This window comes from Eretmochelys imbricata, chromosome 18 (assembly GCF_965152235.1).
Source record: "Eretmochelys imbricata isolate rEreImb1 chromosome 18, rEreImb1.hap1, whole genome shotgun sequence".
In the NCBI taxonomy this organism is placed as follows: domain Eukaryota; kingdom Metazoa; phylum Chordata; order Testudines; family Cheloniidae; genus Eretmochelys; species Eretmochelys imbricata.
The window spans coordinates 13,136,829-13,152,261 of NC_135589.1; the positions used below are offsets into that span (position 1 = coordinate 13,136,829).

The following is a 15,433-nucleotide window of genomic DNA, read 5'->3' on the forward strand; positions in this document are numbered from 1 at the left end:
GGTACAGCGCACAAGCAGGAGTGCTTCGATTGGCTACTCGGCGACGGAAGTGGACATGGGTCCGTTGCCTAGCGATGTCCCCCTTTCCGGAAGTGGGTGGGGTTGGATCTCCCTGCCGCCCTGGAGGTTGAGGGATGGGTATGGAGTGAGGGAGCACCTCTGCCCGCCCCGCACGTCCTGAGGTGAGGCCGGTCCGAGCCTCCAGGGGAAGGGATGCGTGTGAGTAAGGGGCTGGGGGCTTGTGGGGTTAGGCTGGCCCAGGGGCTCGGAAGGGTTAGGGAAGGGGCTGCCGCTTTCGTTGTGGGGGCGGGTTAGCTGAGGGGTGTGAGTCAGGGGCTGTTTGTGGAGTCAGGGTGCACAGAGGCCCTGAGGAATACAGGAAGCTGGGAATGGGGTTAGCTGGGCGATGGTCATCACTTGTCACTCCAAAACAGTAGTCAAGATGTGGTTTATCACTTAATTGTGAGTAAAGGGCTGGTGCTTATGCCTTGAGTGCTAGGGGTAGGGGGTGTGTCTGTGGGAGGGTTACAAATAAAAGGCTAGGGTAAACTTGTGGGTCTTGTGGAGGTGTGGGGGGTAGGGCAGCCCAAAGGTACATGGGGACTAAGGGTGAGTGGTATGAGTGAAGTTTGTGGAGGGTAGTAAGTAGGAAAATAGGGACAGTCGTAGTGGTGGTATTCGCAAAAAGAAGAGGAGTACTTGTGGTACATTAGAGACTAACCAATTTATTTGAGCATAAGCTTTCGTGAGCTATAGCTCACTTCAGTGGTGGTATTGGCTTTTACTGTTTTCAGTATAGTTGTGGTTATTTGGTGGTGTTTGCTATTTCTTTACCAGTTAGTGAAAAGGGGGTGGGTGGGAGCTAGATAAAAATGTATATGCTCACACCCATTTGGAGGTGGTCAGTTTTCTTTTCCCCCCTAATATTTAAAGCCCCCTTCTCCCTCTCCAAAACCAAAATACTCTCCTCCCCCCCCATTACTTTTAGTGTTTAATAACTTTCTAGCTGGTGCCTGGGATATTTTTCGGTTTCTTGTCAAGTATATCACAAAGGGCTATTGACCTCAGTTCAAAATTGACCTTTGGTTTTGGGCCTAAACTATATTTCAATCAACAAGTTATCCAAGAACGCAAGTGTTTTTTCATAACCCAGATAACTTCTCTAAATAATCTCCACTTCTCTAACAAGAAGTGGAGGTTTGATTTGGAACACCACAAGTTTTTAAGGTTGATAGTTGTAATAATGTTGTGTGGAAGCCTCAGGCATCCAAGCCTAGGCTTTCTCTAGTTTATCTAATTTCCAAAAGAATATGTAAAGAATGCATTCCATTTCATAATGTAGGGACTAAGGATTTTAGTAATTGCTTCTTGGTTTCAGTCATGTTTCCATTTTGATGTGCTGTGGCTGTTCAACTTCTTTACTTTATTGACAACTTTAAGGGAAAAGTTATCCCATAGAGCCACCTGTTCCTGCCCAGCCTACCAAATCCGCTACTGCTAGGATCTCAAAATATTTTTATTTGGGTATTCTCAGGCAAGACACTGCAGATCACAGGTAGTTCATGGGTCATCTCTTAAGAAACATTTCTAGGGCACGTTGGTCTTTATTGTAGTGTAGAGTCCTTGGTTGCCAGGACACCTTTTAAATTCAGGTGGTACATATCTGGATATCAGTAAAATGTGTTCTGTCTTATAGGTCTGCACTTTCCATATAAAGATTTAAAATGGCTTCAAGAGGAGCAATAGAGACCAGTAAACTAAAACAGAACTTGGAAGAGCAATTGGACAGGTTAATGCAGCAGCTGCAAGACCTGGAGGAGTGCAGGTATGGAAAGGCAGGGTCTCCCTTTTAAATGTAAATATTTTTCTGGCAACAGCTGGCAGAAGAAATTGCTGCACCTTTCAGTATTCCTGTCACAGTTCTTTGAGGCTTTGTTTTTAAATCAGCCTAAGGATGCTTGGATTAAGCAGTGCAGGACAAATTCAATGAACTTTTTCTACTCTTTCCATGTTTAAGAATGGCCCCTACAGGAAAAAACAGAGTTCAGAAAAACTTGTTGCAGGTTCCTTGGAGATTTGAAATTCTTAGGTGGAGTGTGACACTGTACTACTTTTGTGAACAATGGAATCATCACCTGTTCACAGAATTCAAAATTCATTCTTCACTATCTTAAAAAAAAGAAAAAGCTATTCTTGATTTTGTCCCTATTTTTCATTATAGTTATTTTGTTTTTGTATGTAGCTTGGAAAACACAATCAAATGGATCAGTGATGTCCTTGAATATTAACTCTTAAGGGATTAATAAAAAACAGAGATGGAAAACACTTTTAGCCCACCTCCATGCCACTGCAGAAATGTTCTCTACAGTGAATTTTCTGATGTCTTTGTCCAATCTAGTTTTAAATGTTCCTCGCAACAGGGCTTTACCACTTTCTTTCAGGAATCATTCAACAAAGTAATAGAGTTCACTGTCAGAAGGTTCCTTATGGTAAAATTTTCCTTTTCTTCATTTCATCTCATTGCTCTTAATGTAATATTCCATTCTATCACCCTAAGCAGTTGCCTCCCACCTTTGCGTTTACAACCTTTATATAGCTATAGATGGCGAGCTTGTCTACCCTCCCTTAACTATTGCTTAGTCCACCTACACATAGTATTTGTTCTTTCCTCATCAGTGAATTATCCCAACCCCCGACGCATTTTTGTTCCTCTTCTCAAATTTGTCAGGTACTTTCTGGTAATGAGGCACCCAGAATTGCATGCAGTATTTTAGATTTCAGAGTAACAGCCGTGTTAGTCTGTATTCGCAAAAAGAAAAGGAGTACTTGTGGCACCTTAGAGACTAACCAATTTATTTGAGCATGAGCTTTCGTGAGCTACAGCTCACTTCATCGGATGCATACTGTGGAAACTGCAGAAGACATTATATGCACAGAGTATTTTAGATGTGGTCTCTGCAGAATTCTATAGAGTGGGACTACCCTGCTCCATACTACTGTATTTTTAACAAAGCTGCACAAAATTCTAAGCCTTCTGGTAATCTATAGGCCATTTCCACATAGGTATCCAAGGTCAGAACTTGGTCCTGAATTTCCAGCTTGGCAGGAGATAGAAACCTGCCAAGCCAATGTACTTTTCACCTGAGGCAGTACAATAGAATCTCAAAGATACGAACACCAGAGTTATGGACTTACCAGTCAACCAGACACCCTCTGGAACCTGAAGTAATCAGGTAGCAGCGGAGCCACGAGCACACAAATACTTTACTCCTTTGGGGCTTCAGCCCAGCTGTGGGGGGATGTAGGGCTGCAGCTACAGGGTGAGGGGGGTCAGGGCTTCTGACTCTCAGGAGCACCGGTGCTCAGGTCTTCAGCACTGTGGCTCTGTTCCAGCTTCAGCCCTGTGCAGGGCACTGGTCTCAACCTCAGCGCTCCCCGTGTAGCTAAAGCCCTGAGGTCCAGCGCTCCCCACCCCCAGGCTGAAATCGGGAACTGAGCTGTGGGGCTGAAGCCTGGAGACCCAGCACTTCCCACCCCCAACCCTCCACGGCTCCAGCCCCTCCCCAGTGGCTGAGGTCCATAACGTCTAGTTCAGAGTTACAGACGTTTCAGAGTTATGGACAACCTCCATCCCGAGGTGTTCTTAATTCTGAGGTTCTACTGTATGTTTCAAGTTGCTCCTCTAGTGCCTCCTTGGGCAACTCAAGAAATGATACCGACTGGCCATAGGCCTTGAGGAAGTGTTCAGCCCTCTTGAGCCACAGAGAAGGTTACTGTAACACAGAGTATGAGAAGAGGAAGTAAGAGTATAGATAATGGGGCAAACTTTGGGTTCAGGAGTACAACTCTTTTGGGAAAGGGAAATAATTAGTAGTATCATTCTCTAGAGTCCTCAGCTAAGATTATGGCCCGTTGCGTTAGGCGTTGGGACTCACTATGTATATGTGCTTCTCCAAACAGCTTATAATCTAAATCGACAAATGGTGGGAGAAAGGAACAATTATTATTAAGAAAGTATGATTGTAAACAAGCTACTTCTTTAAGGAAGCTATTTCATGTTCATGACTGAGCTTTAGGTATGTTTTAAAAAAGTAGTTCCCATTGGAACTGCACAAATGTTCCCTCATCGTACCAAGGTTCAAAGCCTCAGCTCCGTCCTTACCATGGCTAGCTATGGGCGTGGGGACCTTTACTCCACACATAGGTATTACTTTACTTTTATTTTTAATTTTACCTTGTATTACCTCATCTAGCACAATATTAAGGTTAAAAAATATGTGTTTCTTGGTTTAATCCTGTGAGTTGATGTGGCTTGTTGAATTTCCTTTAGAGAGGAACTGGATGCAGATGAATATGAAGAAACCAAAAAAGAAACTCTAGAACAGTTAAATGAGTTCAATGACTCACTGAAGAAGATCATGTCTGGAAATATGACTTTGATAGATGAACTCAGTGGGATGCAGCTGGTAAGGACGATTCATACTTGGAAGTCTCCTCTGTGGTATCTTTCTAAAGATAGCATATGTTATACCTATAGTTTGTGAAAAAGAAGGTGAAAATACATACTGGGGTGTGTGTGTGTAAGTATGTGTATGTATGTGTGTACATGATTTACACCTTTGTATTTGTCTGTTCTACACACACACACATACATATGAATATTCCACATTAATCGAGTATATGTTGATTTAATCTGTAATCTTTTAAAGTAAAGCTATATTTAAGAATCAGGGTAATTAAACATGTAGAAATAGAGTTGTGTATCTCCAGGGCAGGGCTTAAATATAGCGGACACCTTACTAAGTGGAGTCTGATATGAAAGATGGTGGGGGAGACCCCACCAACTAGGTTTAGGGCAACATGTTGTGAGACGTTCCTACCCCATCTGCTGGGTGGCATAGCAAGGCTCCAGAGGACCCTGATGCAAGAATAGATTAGAGACCCCTTTCTGATTCCAAAATCTGCCCTTCTCCAGCTCCCCCATAACGGTAGTCGAGCCCCTCCCTTCCCCTCCCCCCCATCACCTAGCTCCTCTCCAGACCCCCGCAGTTCCTGCCTGGCTCCCTCACAGTCCCAATACAGAACCCTGTTCCCTAGCTCCTTTCTTCTCCTCCCGTCTAGCTATACCATAGTGCCAATCCAGCCCTCCTGTCTCAGTTTCTTATTAGCTTTAAATGATTTAAATGGAGTTTCAGGATGAGGGGGAGAAAAGAATTTCAAATTGAAATGCTAAGTTAGTTATTCAAATAAGATCAAAGTGTTACAGAAACAGAAGAGACACTTTTACTGTGCCTCCTAATCCCATAAGGGGAGTAGCATACGTAATAAAGCAAAAAAGCCCAAAAGTTAAGGAGGAATGTTTACAAAGGGTAGTGTTTGTTCCCATCCCCAGTATATGGTTTGGAAATTTAAGGATCTGAACTAGACGAAGAACAATTCTGAAAAAGAAAAAGGTGTTTTTTAAATGGAAAATTTTTCTTATGTTCACTCGCCCCACGATTGTTACAGCCGCTGGTCAAGAGTATCATCACCCTTGGTTTCTTCTGCCTGAGACCTGCTTTCTGTCCCTAATACAGTACTAGGTGTAAATACCTTGGGTATCTCGAGCGGCAGTAATTCGGGACACCTAAAGAAAATTCGGCTAGGATGCAAGTCAGAGGGAAGGGGCTTACCCACCTCCAGCTTGGCAGTTTGGACCCTTCTAATCTTTAACAGAATGGCAGTCCTGTCTCCACTACCCCCAGAGCCATCATTCTCCTTCATGCCCCACTTCCCTGGTGTGTCCTGCCACAACCCTGTGCTGCACTTCCTGTTCCCCTTTGCCCACCAACGGCACCTGATGCTCTGCTCCCTCAGCTCTTCCAGCCGCTATAGCCCTGGCCCACACCACTGCTCTGCCAGCCTCCTCACCTATGACCTGGACCCTGCTCCCCTCATTATCCCCCAGGCTCCCATTGGGTTTGCCTCACATCAGCTCCTCTCACGCTCCATTCCTGGCCACCCCCACCTGCCTGTCTCCAGGCATAGGTGCCCTGGCCCGTCAACATAATTAAACCACCCGCAATGAGCATCGGTAGCTATGTCGGTGGGAGAAGCTCTCCTGCCGACATAGCGCTGTGCACACTACCACTTGTGCCAGCAAAACGTATGTTGCTCGTGGGTATGTGTTTTTTACACATACCCTGAGTGACACAAGTTTTGCCGACATAAGTGATAGTGTAGACATGGCCTTGAGTGTCTCTTACCAACTGAGGCAGAGGGTGCTGTTCAGCATTTGTGAATCTGGTGTAATGTGGTTGTATTTCAAGATGTTTGCTATTGGGTGTACTCATTCTTTTAGCTTGTTCTTTTTCTTGCAGGCTATACAAGCAGCCATCAGCCAGGCTTTTAAAACTCCAGAAGTCATTAGAATGTTTGCAAAGAAACAGCCAGGGCAGTTACGGACAAGGTTGGCAGAGGTAAAGATTCCTGTAGACAGAATCTAACTCTAATAGATTTATTTCAACTGGCCTGATTTTTGTCCTTCCAGTCTCCACAAATTAAGGGTCAGTGTGAATTTTGTGGTGACAGAGCATCTTCTGATGCCTTTCAGAATCTGGTCAGCTTCAAATAGCTATCTCACTGTTGGGCATGGGGGCTGAAAATGTTACTTGTGTTCATTCCTTCCCCCCTCATTTTCCTAATACAGACCAAAAAATCAGGTAACCAATAGTAAACTGAGCACCAGAAATACTTCCATTATCACAAATATAAATTCAGAAGAAGAGCCATGATCCTGGAACTCAGGTTGAGAGACTGGCTGGCACACTAGCCTTTCATCTCCAGAGATTTGGATTCCAATTCTGGATAGGATACAAGTGAAATGTAGTGTGGTGGCCTTATCCTAGTGGATGTTGGTCCTCAGAATATTACCACACAACTGGACGTAAATAGCAACCTCTGTTCAAAACTGGTCCAAGATTGAAATAGCCAAACATGCTGAAGTTAGGATTAAAAGGTACTTGCACAGCTGGGGGTGGGTGTTTCACAGCTCTATACCACACCATGGGTGCCTCTGTTAGGCCCTCACTTTCACAATTGTCATATTCATTCACAGGATTATTTTAAAAGGAATCTAAATGTAGGCTGTAAGGGTGGTTAGGTTGTTAATTTTCTGCTAGTTTCATGTGAAATTTTTCACATTTGAAAAAAATATTCTTTCTTGTTCAGATGGACCGAGATCTGATGGTTGGGAAACTGGGACGGGACCTATACACGCAGCAGAAGGGGGAAATCCTAACTGCCCTCAGGAAGCTTGGAGAGAAGGTAACGATATGAGTATTGATATGTCATTCATTGAGCTATGATTATGATGGTCTCTTCTGACCTTAAAGTCTATGAGAAAGGAATTGAAGTTCTTTCTTGCTAAACACTTGTTTTGTTTTTGTGTGCATTTAAATATGTGTGGAGAGAATGCAGTTATATTATGTAATACAAAAACAAGCCTCATGGCAGAGGCATCCCTATGGCTACATCTACCCGACAATCTAGGGGATGTCAGTCCCCTGCTTGTGCACACATATTTGCACTAGCTCTCATTGAGCTAGCAAGAGCATAAATAGCAATGTGGCTGCTGTGGCAGTGGAAGCATAGTTGAGCTGTGCCGAATGCAAACCCTCCTGAGACCCAGCTGTGCCTCTATTGCCTATGCTACTGTGGCTATATTGCGCTTTATACTTGCGCGAGCTTGGTGAGAGCAGGGGAATCAGACTCCTAACTCATAGTTTAGATATAACCTACATCTCAGTGGCACTCAGCCTCCCTGAAGAGTATGCTATGGATAGAGTAGAGAACAATACTGAGCATTTGTATAAACCCTTTCATGGATGGCTGATCACAACCTTAATTTAAAGTGGACTCATCTGAGTGAATGACATATAACTCACATTGATTTGTACCTGCTTAAAACAAGCTGCACTACTACTCGTTGCCTAATGAACCATCCAGCCATGGAAAGAAAATATCAAAGGCTTACAATAATACAGTGTCTTACTTCCCCCCTGAAAGGTAGGTATTATCCGCACTATGCAGGTGAGTAAACTGAATTAGGGACCCTAAGTGACATGCTACATGTATGGAATTACTGGGAATAGAACCCAGGAATCCTGACTCTTAATTCTTGTCTCTAACCACTAGAGGGATGAGGAGAACAGTTATATTTTCCTATTGCCAGTCTGTGAAGGAAATGGTCCCCATGTGTGTTAGCTTTTAAAAGGAAACAGTTTCCATTGAGGAAGGTCCTGATTTTGTGATGTCAGATTCACATTAGCTTTCCAGTGTCTTGGCGCTGCTGAGTTACTTGAATAATATTTCATTAGTTGTTTTCTTTTGATAGTGCCTGGGGTTTGGATATTTCATGTGGAAGACATGACTTGTATTTTATGCTCTTGTGTCCCAGTTATGGTATTAATTTTAATCAATACCTTCTTCCAAAAGATTTTTATTCCTGGACTTTCCCAAAAGATGCTGATGCTTAAAATGGCTTGGAAGAAATAACTGCAAAAAGTTACTTAAGATCTTAAATCATTAAGAGACTACTTGGATAGACTTAGTTAATTGTAGTTAAACTCAGACTTTGGCAGCTTAAAAAAAGTCTTCGATTTAAAGTATCAGTGTTTCTCTTGTGAGAGTTAATAACATCATTAACTACTAAAGCAAGGCAAGGAGCTGCACTCTTTACAATATTTTCGATATTGCGCCCCATCTACACTATAAATACAAGTCTAGCACATTAATTTGAACCATTAATGCAGTTGTGTACACAAAGTTGTGAGAAAAGCTGCACAGTCCTTTGTTAGCTTTTTTGTGTGTACATCTACCACACTGCCTATCTGTGTTTATATGAATAGATTATAAGAGAACGTAATTAGCTGTCATTTACTATCTTAGACATTCCCAGTAGACAAGTGAGGTAGAACATTGTTCCAGGTACAGAAACTGGGAGGGAGAAACCAGTTATGTACTAAGTACTGATAGGGAAGCTCTCTGTGTATATTGCATAATGACAAGTTTCAGAGTAACAGCCGTGTTAGTCTGTATTCGCAAAAAGAAAAGGAGTACTTGTGGCACCTTAGAGACTAACCAATTTATTTGAGCATGAGCTTTCGTGAGCTACAGCTCACTTCATCGGATGCATACCGTGGAAACTGCAGAAGACATTATATACACACAGAGACCATGAAACAATCTGGATTTGTGCTGGAAATGGCCCACCTTGATTATCATACACATTGTGAAGAGAGTGGTCACTTTGGATGGGCTATTACCAGCAGGAGAGTGAGTTTGTGGGGGGGGGGGGGGGGCGGAGGGTGAGAGAACCTGGATTTGTGCTGGAGATGGCCCAACTTGATGATCACTTTAGATAAGCTATTACCAGCAGGACAGTGGGGTGGGAGTAGGTATTGTTTCATGGTCTCTGTGTGTATATAATGTCTTCTGCAGTTTCCACGGTATGCATCCAATGAAGTGAGCTGTAGCTCACGAAAGCTCATGCTCAAATAAATTGGTTAGTCTCTAAGGTGCCACAAGTACTCCTTTTCTTTTTGTGTATATTGCGAAAGTGTTACTCCTGGGGGAATTCTGCGCCACTGCGCAATGCAGAATTTTGAAGAAATTAACATGTGCGCAGAATTTCCTTCTTCCACAGACATGGACTGCAGTGCTGCTGGCCGCCACTGGACCCAGCAGAGCACAGCTCTCACATAGAAGACGCTGCCAGGGGGAGGGAGAGGGAGCTAGAGGGTTCCTGATAGCTGCAGTTCCCCACACTCCCTGGGGGAAGGAGAGGGCAGTGCAGGAAACTGTGCAAGCGTGGGACTGAGTATCAGACTGTTTCTCCCTCTGGATCCCTGGGTTTTGTGGGGGTAGGGGGCGGGTGTCTGGGCTGAGGGGGGACCACGGCTGGGCTCTGGTCGGGGGAGAGGGGGCAGGTGTCTGAGCTTTTGGGGGTGGGGAGGGGTTGGTGGGTATCTGGGCAAGGGGGGTGCCTGCAGCTGGGTTCTGAGGGAAGGGAGTGTGGGTATCTGGGCAAGGGGGGGCCCTGGGTCTGGGCTCGGGGTTGGAGGGGATGCAGGTATCTGGTCAAGGGGAGGCCTCGTGGCTGTACTCTGGAGGGGGGAGGGGTTTAGGTGTATTGGCTCGGGGGGGGTGCCGCAGTTGGATTCGGAGAGAGGGGTTGTGGGTGTCTGGCCCACCGGTCTGGCTGTGGGGAGGGAAGGGGGCAGAGAAACAGGACCTGGGTTGTCATAGGGGTTTCTTTAACTCTCTACTTCTGGAGGAATTTTTGTGTGTGTCTGTATTGTTACAGACATACTTGCTGACCGGTATTTTGAAATAAATTACCAAAATAATTGAAACTGGCGTGATTATGTAGTGCCATTTTGACAAATAAAATTTGCAGAATTTTGAAATATTGTGTGTAGAATTTTTATTTTTTTTGCCGCAGAATGCCCCCAGAATTAAAAGTGTGCTGAACATGTGGCTAATTTTCAAAGTGCTAGCCATATATTACCATGTTTTGTGTGGGCTCAAACCATGCTGAGTTGGCTCTAAGAGGCTAATTGGTTACAGTACTGATTTAAGTTACAGTGTAGACGGGACCTCTGATTTCATCAGGTCTTAAAGGAAACAACACAAACTTGAACTGGGATTTGGGTGGTTGAGGAAGGATGAAGGAGGACATGATTTTCAAATACTTTGGTTTGAAAGGCATTTATTTGTAATTTAAGTGTTTCCATCTAATCTGTTGTTAATTTAGGATGTCGTGTTGAAATGCATTTCAGTACATCTCTAAGTGTACAGCACTTTCCATGAGAGGCTGTGTGGCATAGTATATTGGACAGGAAGATAAGAGTCAGGAACTCTTGGGTTCTAATCCCAACTGGTACTCTGTATTTTGAGCATGATACTTCACCTGTATTTCTTATTTTTAAAATTAAGATTAACCTACCTCACAGAATTGTGAAGGTTAATTTGATATCTGTACAGCACATTGAAGTGATAAAATGCTATGTAAGGGCTAAAGAGCATGAAGATCTGTTCCAATGAAAAGGTCCTGTAAAGCATTTGCATTGCAACAGGTTGCTAAATGAGTAATTATGCAGCAGAGCTAAGTTATGTAATTTATTTATAATTTTTCTCCAGTTTTCCAGTTACTTTACAATGTTGACCTCCTTTACCTGATGGCTATAGTATATCTTATATTTTCAAGAACTAAAGCCTGGAAAGGAGTCTATAATGTTTAAAGGGAACTCATGCTCTCCATTATTCTGATATGTATTCAGTTCTTTCCTTCATCTAAATAATTATTTCACAAGTGTTCAATTTTTGCCATTGGTACAGGGCAGTAAACTAGCCTTATCAGTATGTTAGAGCTATGCTAGTTTTGTCTTTTGAAAGTTTTTTTTTTTTTTTTAAATAGGGTATATCCAGAATAGCAGTTATCAGGTGCAAACTCGCACTCCATGAGTAGCCAGGACCTGGGAGTGCTTCAAAAACAGGGCACCCAAACATTGGGAAAGGAATCCTGTACAGGGCTCCTAAAGGAATGCAGCAGGCTTCACCCACAGGAATTTGCCATATTACCGACACTTTGGAAGGCTTGTATCAGGCACATCAATTTCTGTCTTGCTTTAATAATCAGAATACAGTCTTGATGGGTTCCTAAATAATAAGCTGATCTTACCTCTGAATTTCCTGGCTTTTCCAACTTTGTGATACTAATTCATTATTGTATATACATAAATGTCACTTGTCACAAAGCATTGGAGTGCCACAAGATAAAAACCAAAATACATGTGCACGTGACCAGATGGTTCAGCACTGTAATGAAACGGACTGTCATCTCTAAGGCATTGGCTTTAATATGGCCAAGGTGGGTAGTGGCTGAAAGCTGTTAGACTGTTCGTTGGCCTATGTGAAATAACTTTGGACTGGTATCCATTTCCTCATGGCTAAGTGTCCAGATTACAAAAGCACCATTGTGGCTCGCATCCTTGTTGACAGCCTCAGCACAAAGATGAAGGCTGGCCTCCTCTCCTAAAAGTAGTCTCTGCAGTTTGGCATTGAGGTTCAATGATACAATTGGCTGAAGCTTGCAGCAATGGTGCTTTTGCTCTTCCTTTTCTGTTGATTGACAGCCCTGGAGACAAAAATTCTTTATCTGGCACCTTTCACCAGCGCTTAATTTGCATTTGCGCCAGTCAGATAATGCCATCACTTTAAAAGCATATCAGATTCACAGGTTCTATAGGCTGAAGTATTTCATATACACACAGATACATATCCTTACAAAGTGAAAAAAATTATGCAGTTAAGGTGTTCATTTCATATATACGTATATGGTTTTTTTGGTTCAGCTGACTCCAGATGATGAGACTTTCCTGTCAGCAAATGCAGGTGCAGCCCTCAGCCAGTTTGAGAGAGTCTCTAGTAACCTTGGTAAGTTTCTTCATACCCCTAATATCAAAGCTTCTCAGCATCCCTATGCACTAGTGGAAAGAAATGGCTACATGACTCGTGATCTAAAAGGGAAAAATCTGAACAAAAATATCCATGCCACTTAAAAATATATGTCCTAGTATAATGCTGGTAAAATTTGGATACACTGCTCTATGAAAAAATAAGTACTATGTGGAAGAAACCTAATGTGGACTAAACCATTAAGTGTCCCACGTAATGGGGAGGCCTTGAGAGTTATGCCTAGTAAATAGGGACAACATTTTTAGGGTTAAACATGATTTCTGCTCAAATTTGTTGTCCTCTTCCAGCTCTCCTGAAAAAAAGCCTTTTCCCTTCTTGGCCCTGAGAGCTCTGCAGTTTCTTGCCATAGCAACAAATGGTACAGGGGTGAAACGCATCTTCTCCCACCACTGTCATAACCAGACCCCCTACCAAAGTGGCAAGACTGAACGTGCATTCAGTATGCAATTAATTTCACATATCAACACGTTCCAATATTAAATCTAGATTCTTCTGGGCCAGATTTCTGTCCAATTGCTTCTCAAACTGGGGAGATAGCAGTGCTTACTGTGAGCTTCTATTCTGTCTACTCCTTGTTGCCCCGTGCATGCTTCCAGTGAAGCAGGGGTAATTGTTGTGGGATAGCATGTGAAGGGCCAGGTCAGTGTGTGAACTTGCTGAACTTGAGGCCTTACCCTGGAATGCATCGTCTCATGGCTTAAAGGTCCTGGGAAGCTTGGATCTCGTTAGGTTTAGAAGGGGGTTAGAATTGGGTGGATGCCATCAGCCTTGCAGCTCCTTTCCTGGCCACAACTTTTCAGGCATGCATGTAATATAGCTGAAGCCAGAACATGGCCCCATTTTTTGACAAGTTATACCTGAAATGTTTTTGTTTTCAAAATGTAGGTTTGACTTCTTGCCCCAAAAGTACTCTTGTGTTGTTTTGTCTGATTTAAGGTATCAAAAATGAACCCCTCCAAAACACAGTCCCTGCTAATAACTTACTGTTTCTCTAAACTGGGATGGTGGTGATGGGATAAAGATAATTTTTATTTCTGTTTCCCCTCCATAGGATCTGGAGACAAAGTCTTTGCTCTGGCCAGTGTTGAAGTAGAAAAATCAAAGCAATGAAGAGGTGTATGGGGCTAGAGTCTCTGCTGTTGTCAACAACATTGGACTTCTATCATATTGTAACTGGGTTTTTTGCTCATTTGATTTTTTTTGTAAACTGTTGTGGGGGAAGGAGGAAGGACTTCAATCTTAGTCGGAAGACAATGTAAAGTGAACAGTCTTAAAGTGCACTTTGGGACCTCAGTGTCTGTACCCCATAGCAATGTATGCTCTGAGGCTAAACACTAAGTGGTATTTCAAAAACACAAAATCAAACTGGCTATGATTGTCTTCTTTGAAAGGGATCAACTATTTTCCACTTTTCTGAATGTGTATTTCTCTATTAAAATATCCTCTTTTTCAGTGTGATGGGCAGTGAGTAGATCTTTTCAGAAACACATTCAGAGTCCCAGCAAATGGTTCAGTTTTCAGGGCTATTCCTTAGGTTGCCTGTAAAATTCAGTCTTGTCTGGAGTTAGTCCCTACTGAATAGCTTAAGCATAAAAACCACATTGTAACTTTTTTTTTTTTTTAAAAAAAAAAGACTGTTTGTAGAAAGACAGGATTTCAGACAAACTGTTCCCAAAAAATCCAAAATGAGAGTACACATACCAACATTCGCTGACTGCATGTTTGCTCTGGACATGAATGAATGCCATTGTATCTCTGAGTGTTGATTGGCAGACAATGGAAGCTCTGTTGGGAGTCTTCTGGAGTAATTTAACCTAGTGTATTGAAAAGACAGGGAAGCACTAGGAAATGGCAGTGAGAGGCCCACTCTGTGACCTCTTGCTGTTGGCCAGGATGTATCGGCTACAAGCTACCATTATTTCTCCAGATTTCTGGGGCAGCATGAAATAGGTTGTAAGTAGAAACAAACAGCCCCAATCATAATCCTGGTCTATGCTATAACTGAATCAGAGGTGTCAGTTGCAACACTGTTGTCTGGTGACCTGCTTACCACATAGTTAAAAGCTGAAGTGCAAATGGGGCCTGTGTGGCCAGAATTAGGTTAAAATCCAGGACAAACTCAGAGTTTAGGTGGAGCTAAAACCTCATACTGTCCAGGGTCTTAGCCTGGTTCTGGAAGACAATTTGGTCCTGTGCGCACTACAGCTTTTTACTGTGTGGCAATCAGGCCTCTGACTCAGTTGGTATAGTACTAAATAGGGCTTACAGCATTTGCTTTTGTAGATGGGTAGTGGTTGCTTCTCAGTCCAAATGGAAGAACTGTACTTGGCGCTTTAGATGTGTGTTCCATTCATTGTTCTTGTAACTGTAAAATATCAGTGCACACTGGTTCTGTACATTCAATAGTGGGGATCATTCAAATAGTTACAATACTGGCAGTATTACTTTCTAGCTCGGTATCTGTAAATACTTCATTCCAGTTTGAGCAGGAAGTCTTTTTTTCACTGGTGAGTTTTGCTTGACTACTTATTGAAGGCATATGTGCCAGGTCTTCCTCTCAGTTTAAATTTGGATGTTGACCTAATGATACCAGGAGCTGTAGATGTTTCTCTAACAGCCTTTCATGCAATCTTCCTTCTCCTTTTAGCACCGCTTATGTCTGAACCTTTTCTCCAGCCATAAGAACATTTCTCAGATGCACATTTTACAGCTCTGTATCAGCTAGGATTTCTTTTCCTTTCTACAGAAGAAAATAAGCTTGTCCAACTCCTTATCAGGTTCAGTCTGCCCTGCACCTGGATGCCAGAATCCTAAGGTTCCTTATCACAGTACATCTGGAGGGATTGTGTTTCCACTGACACACTTTTATTACTTCTAGCTCATACAGAGAATTAATTTCACTTTAATCCTGCAC

At 42.9% G+C, this 15,433-nt stretch overlaps 1 protein-coding gene across 2 annotated transcripts; it reads left to right on the top strand.

The window, feature by feature from the left end:
* Positions 1 to 94: 94 nt before the first annotated feature.
* LZIC (leucine zipper and CTNNBIP1 domain containing) lies at positions 95 to 13,977 on the top strand. Of its 2 annotated transcripts, none has more exons than XM_077837193.1 (7): positions 95 to 219; positions 1,697 to 1,825; positions 4,331 to 4,466; positions 6,360 to 6,458; positions 7,210 to 7,305; positions 12,396 to 12,477; positions 13,571 to 13,977. In XM_077837193.1, the coding sequence occupies exons 2-7, from the start codon at positions 1,725 to 1,727 to the stop codon at positions 13,627 to 13,629; spliced, it is 573 nt and encodes a 190-aa protein (XP_077693319.1). In that variant the 5' UTR covers positions 95 to 219; positions 1,697 to 1,724; the 3' UTR covers positions 13,630 to 13,977. The 2 variants fall into 2 exon arrangements, with proteins under 2 accessions (XP_077693319.1, XP_077693320.1); XM_077837194.1 differs by having other exon boundaries at positions 105 to 182.
* The last annotated feature ends 1,456 nt before the right edge of the window (positions 13,978 to 15,433 follow it).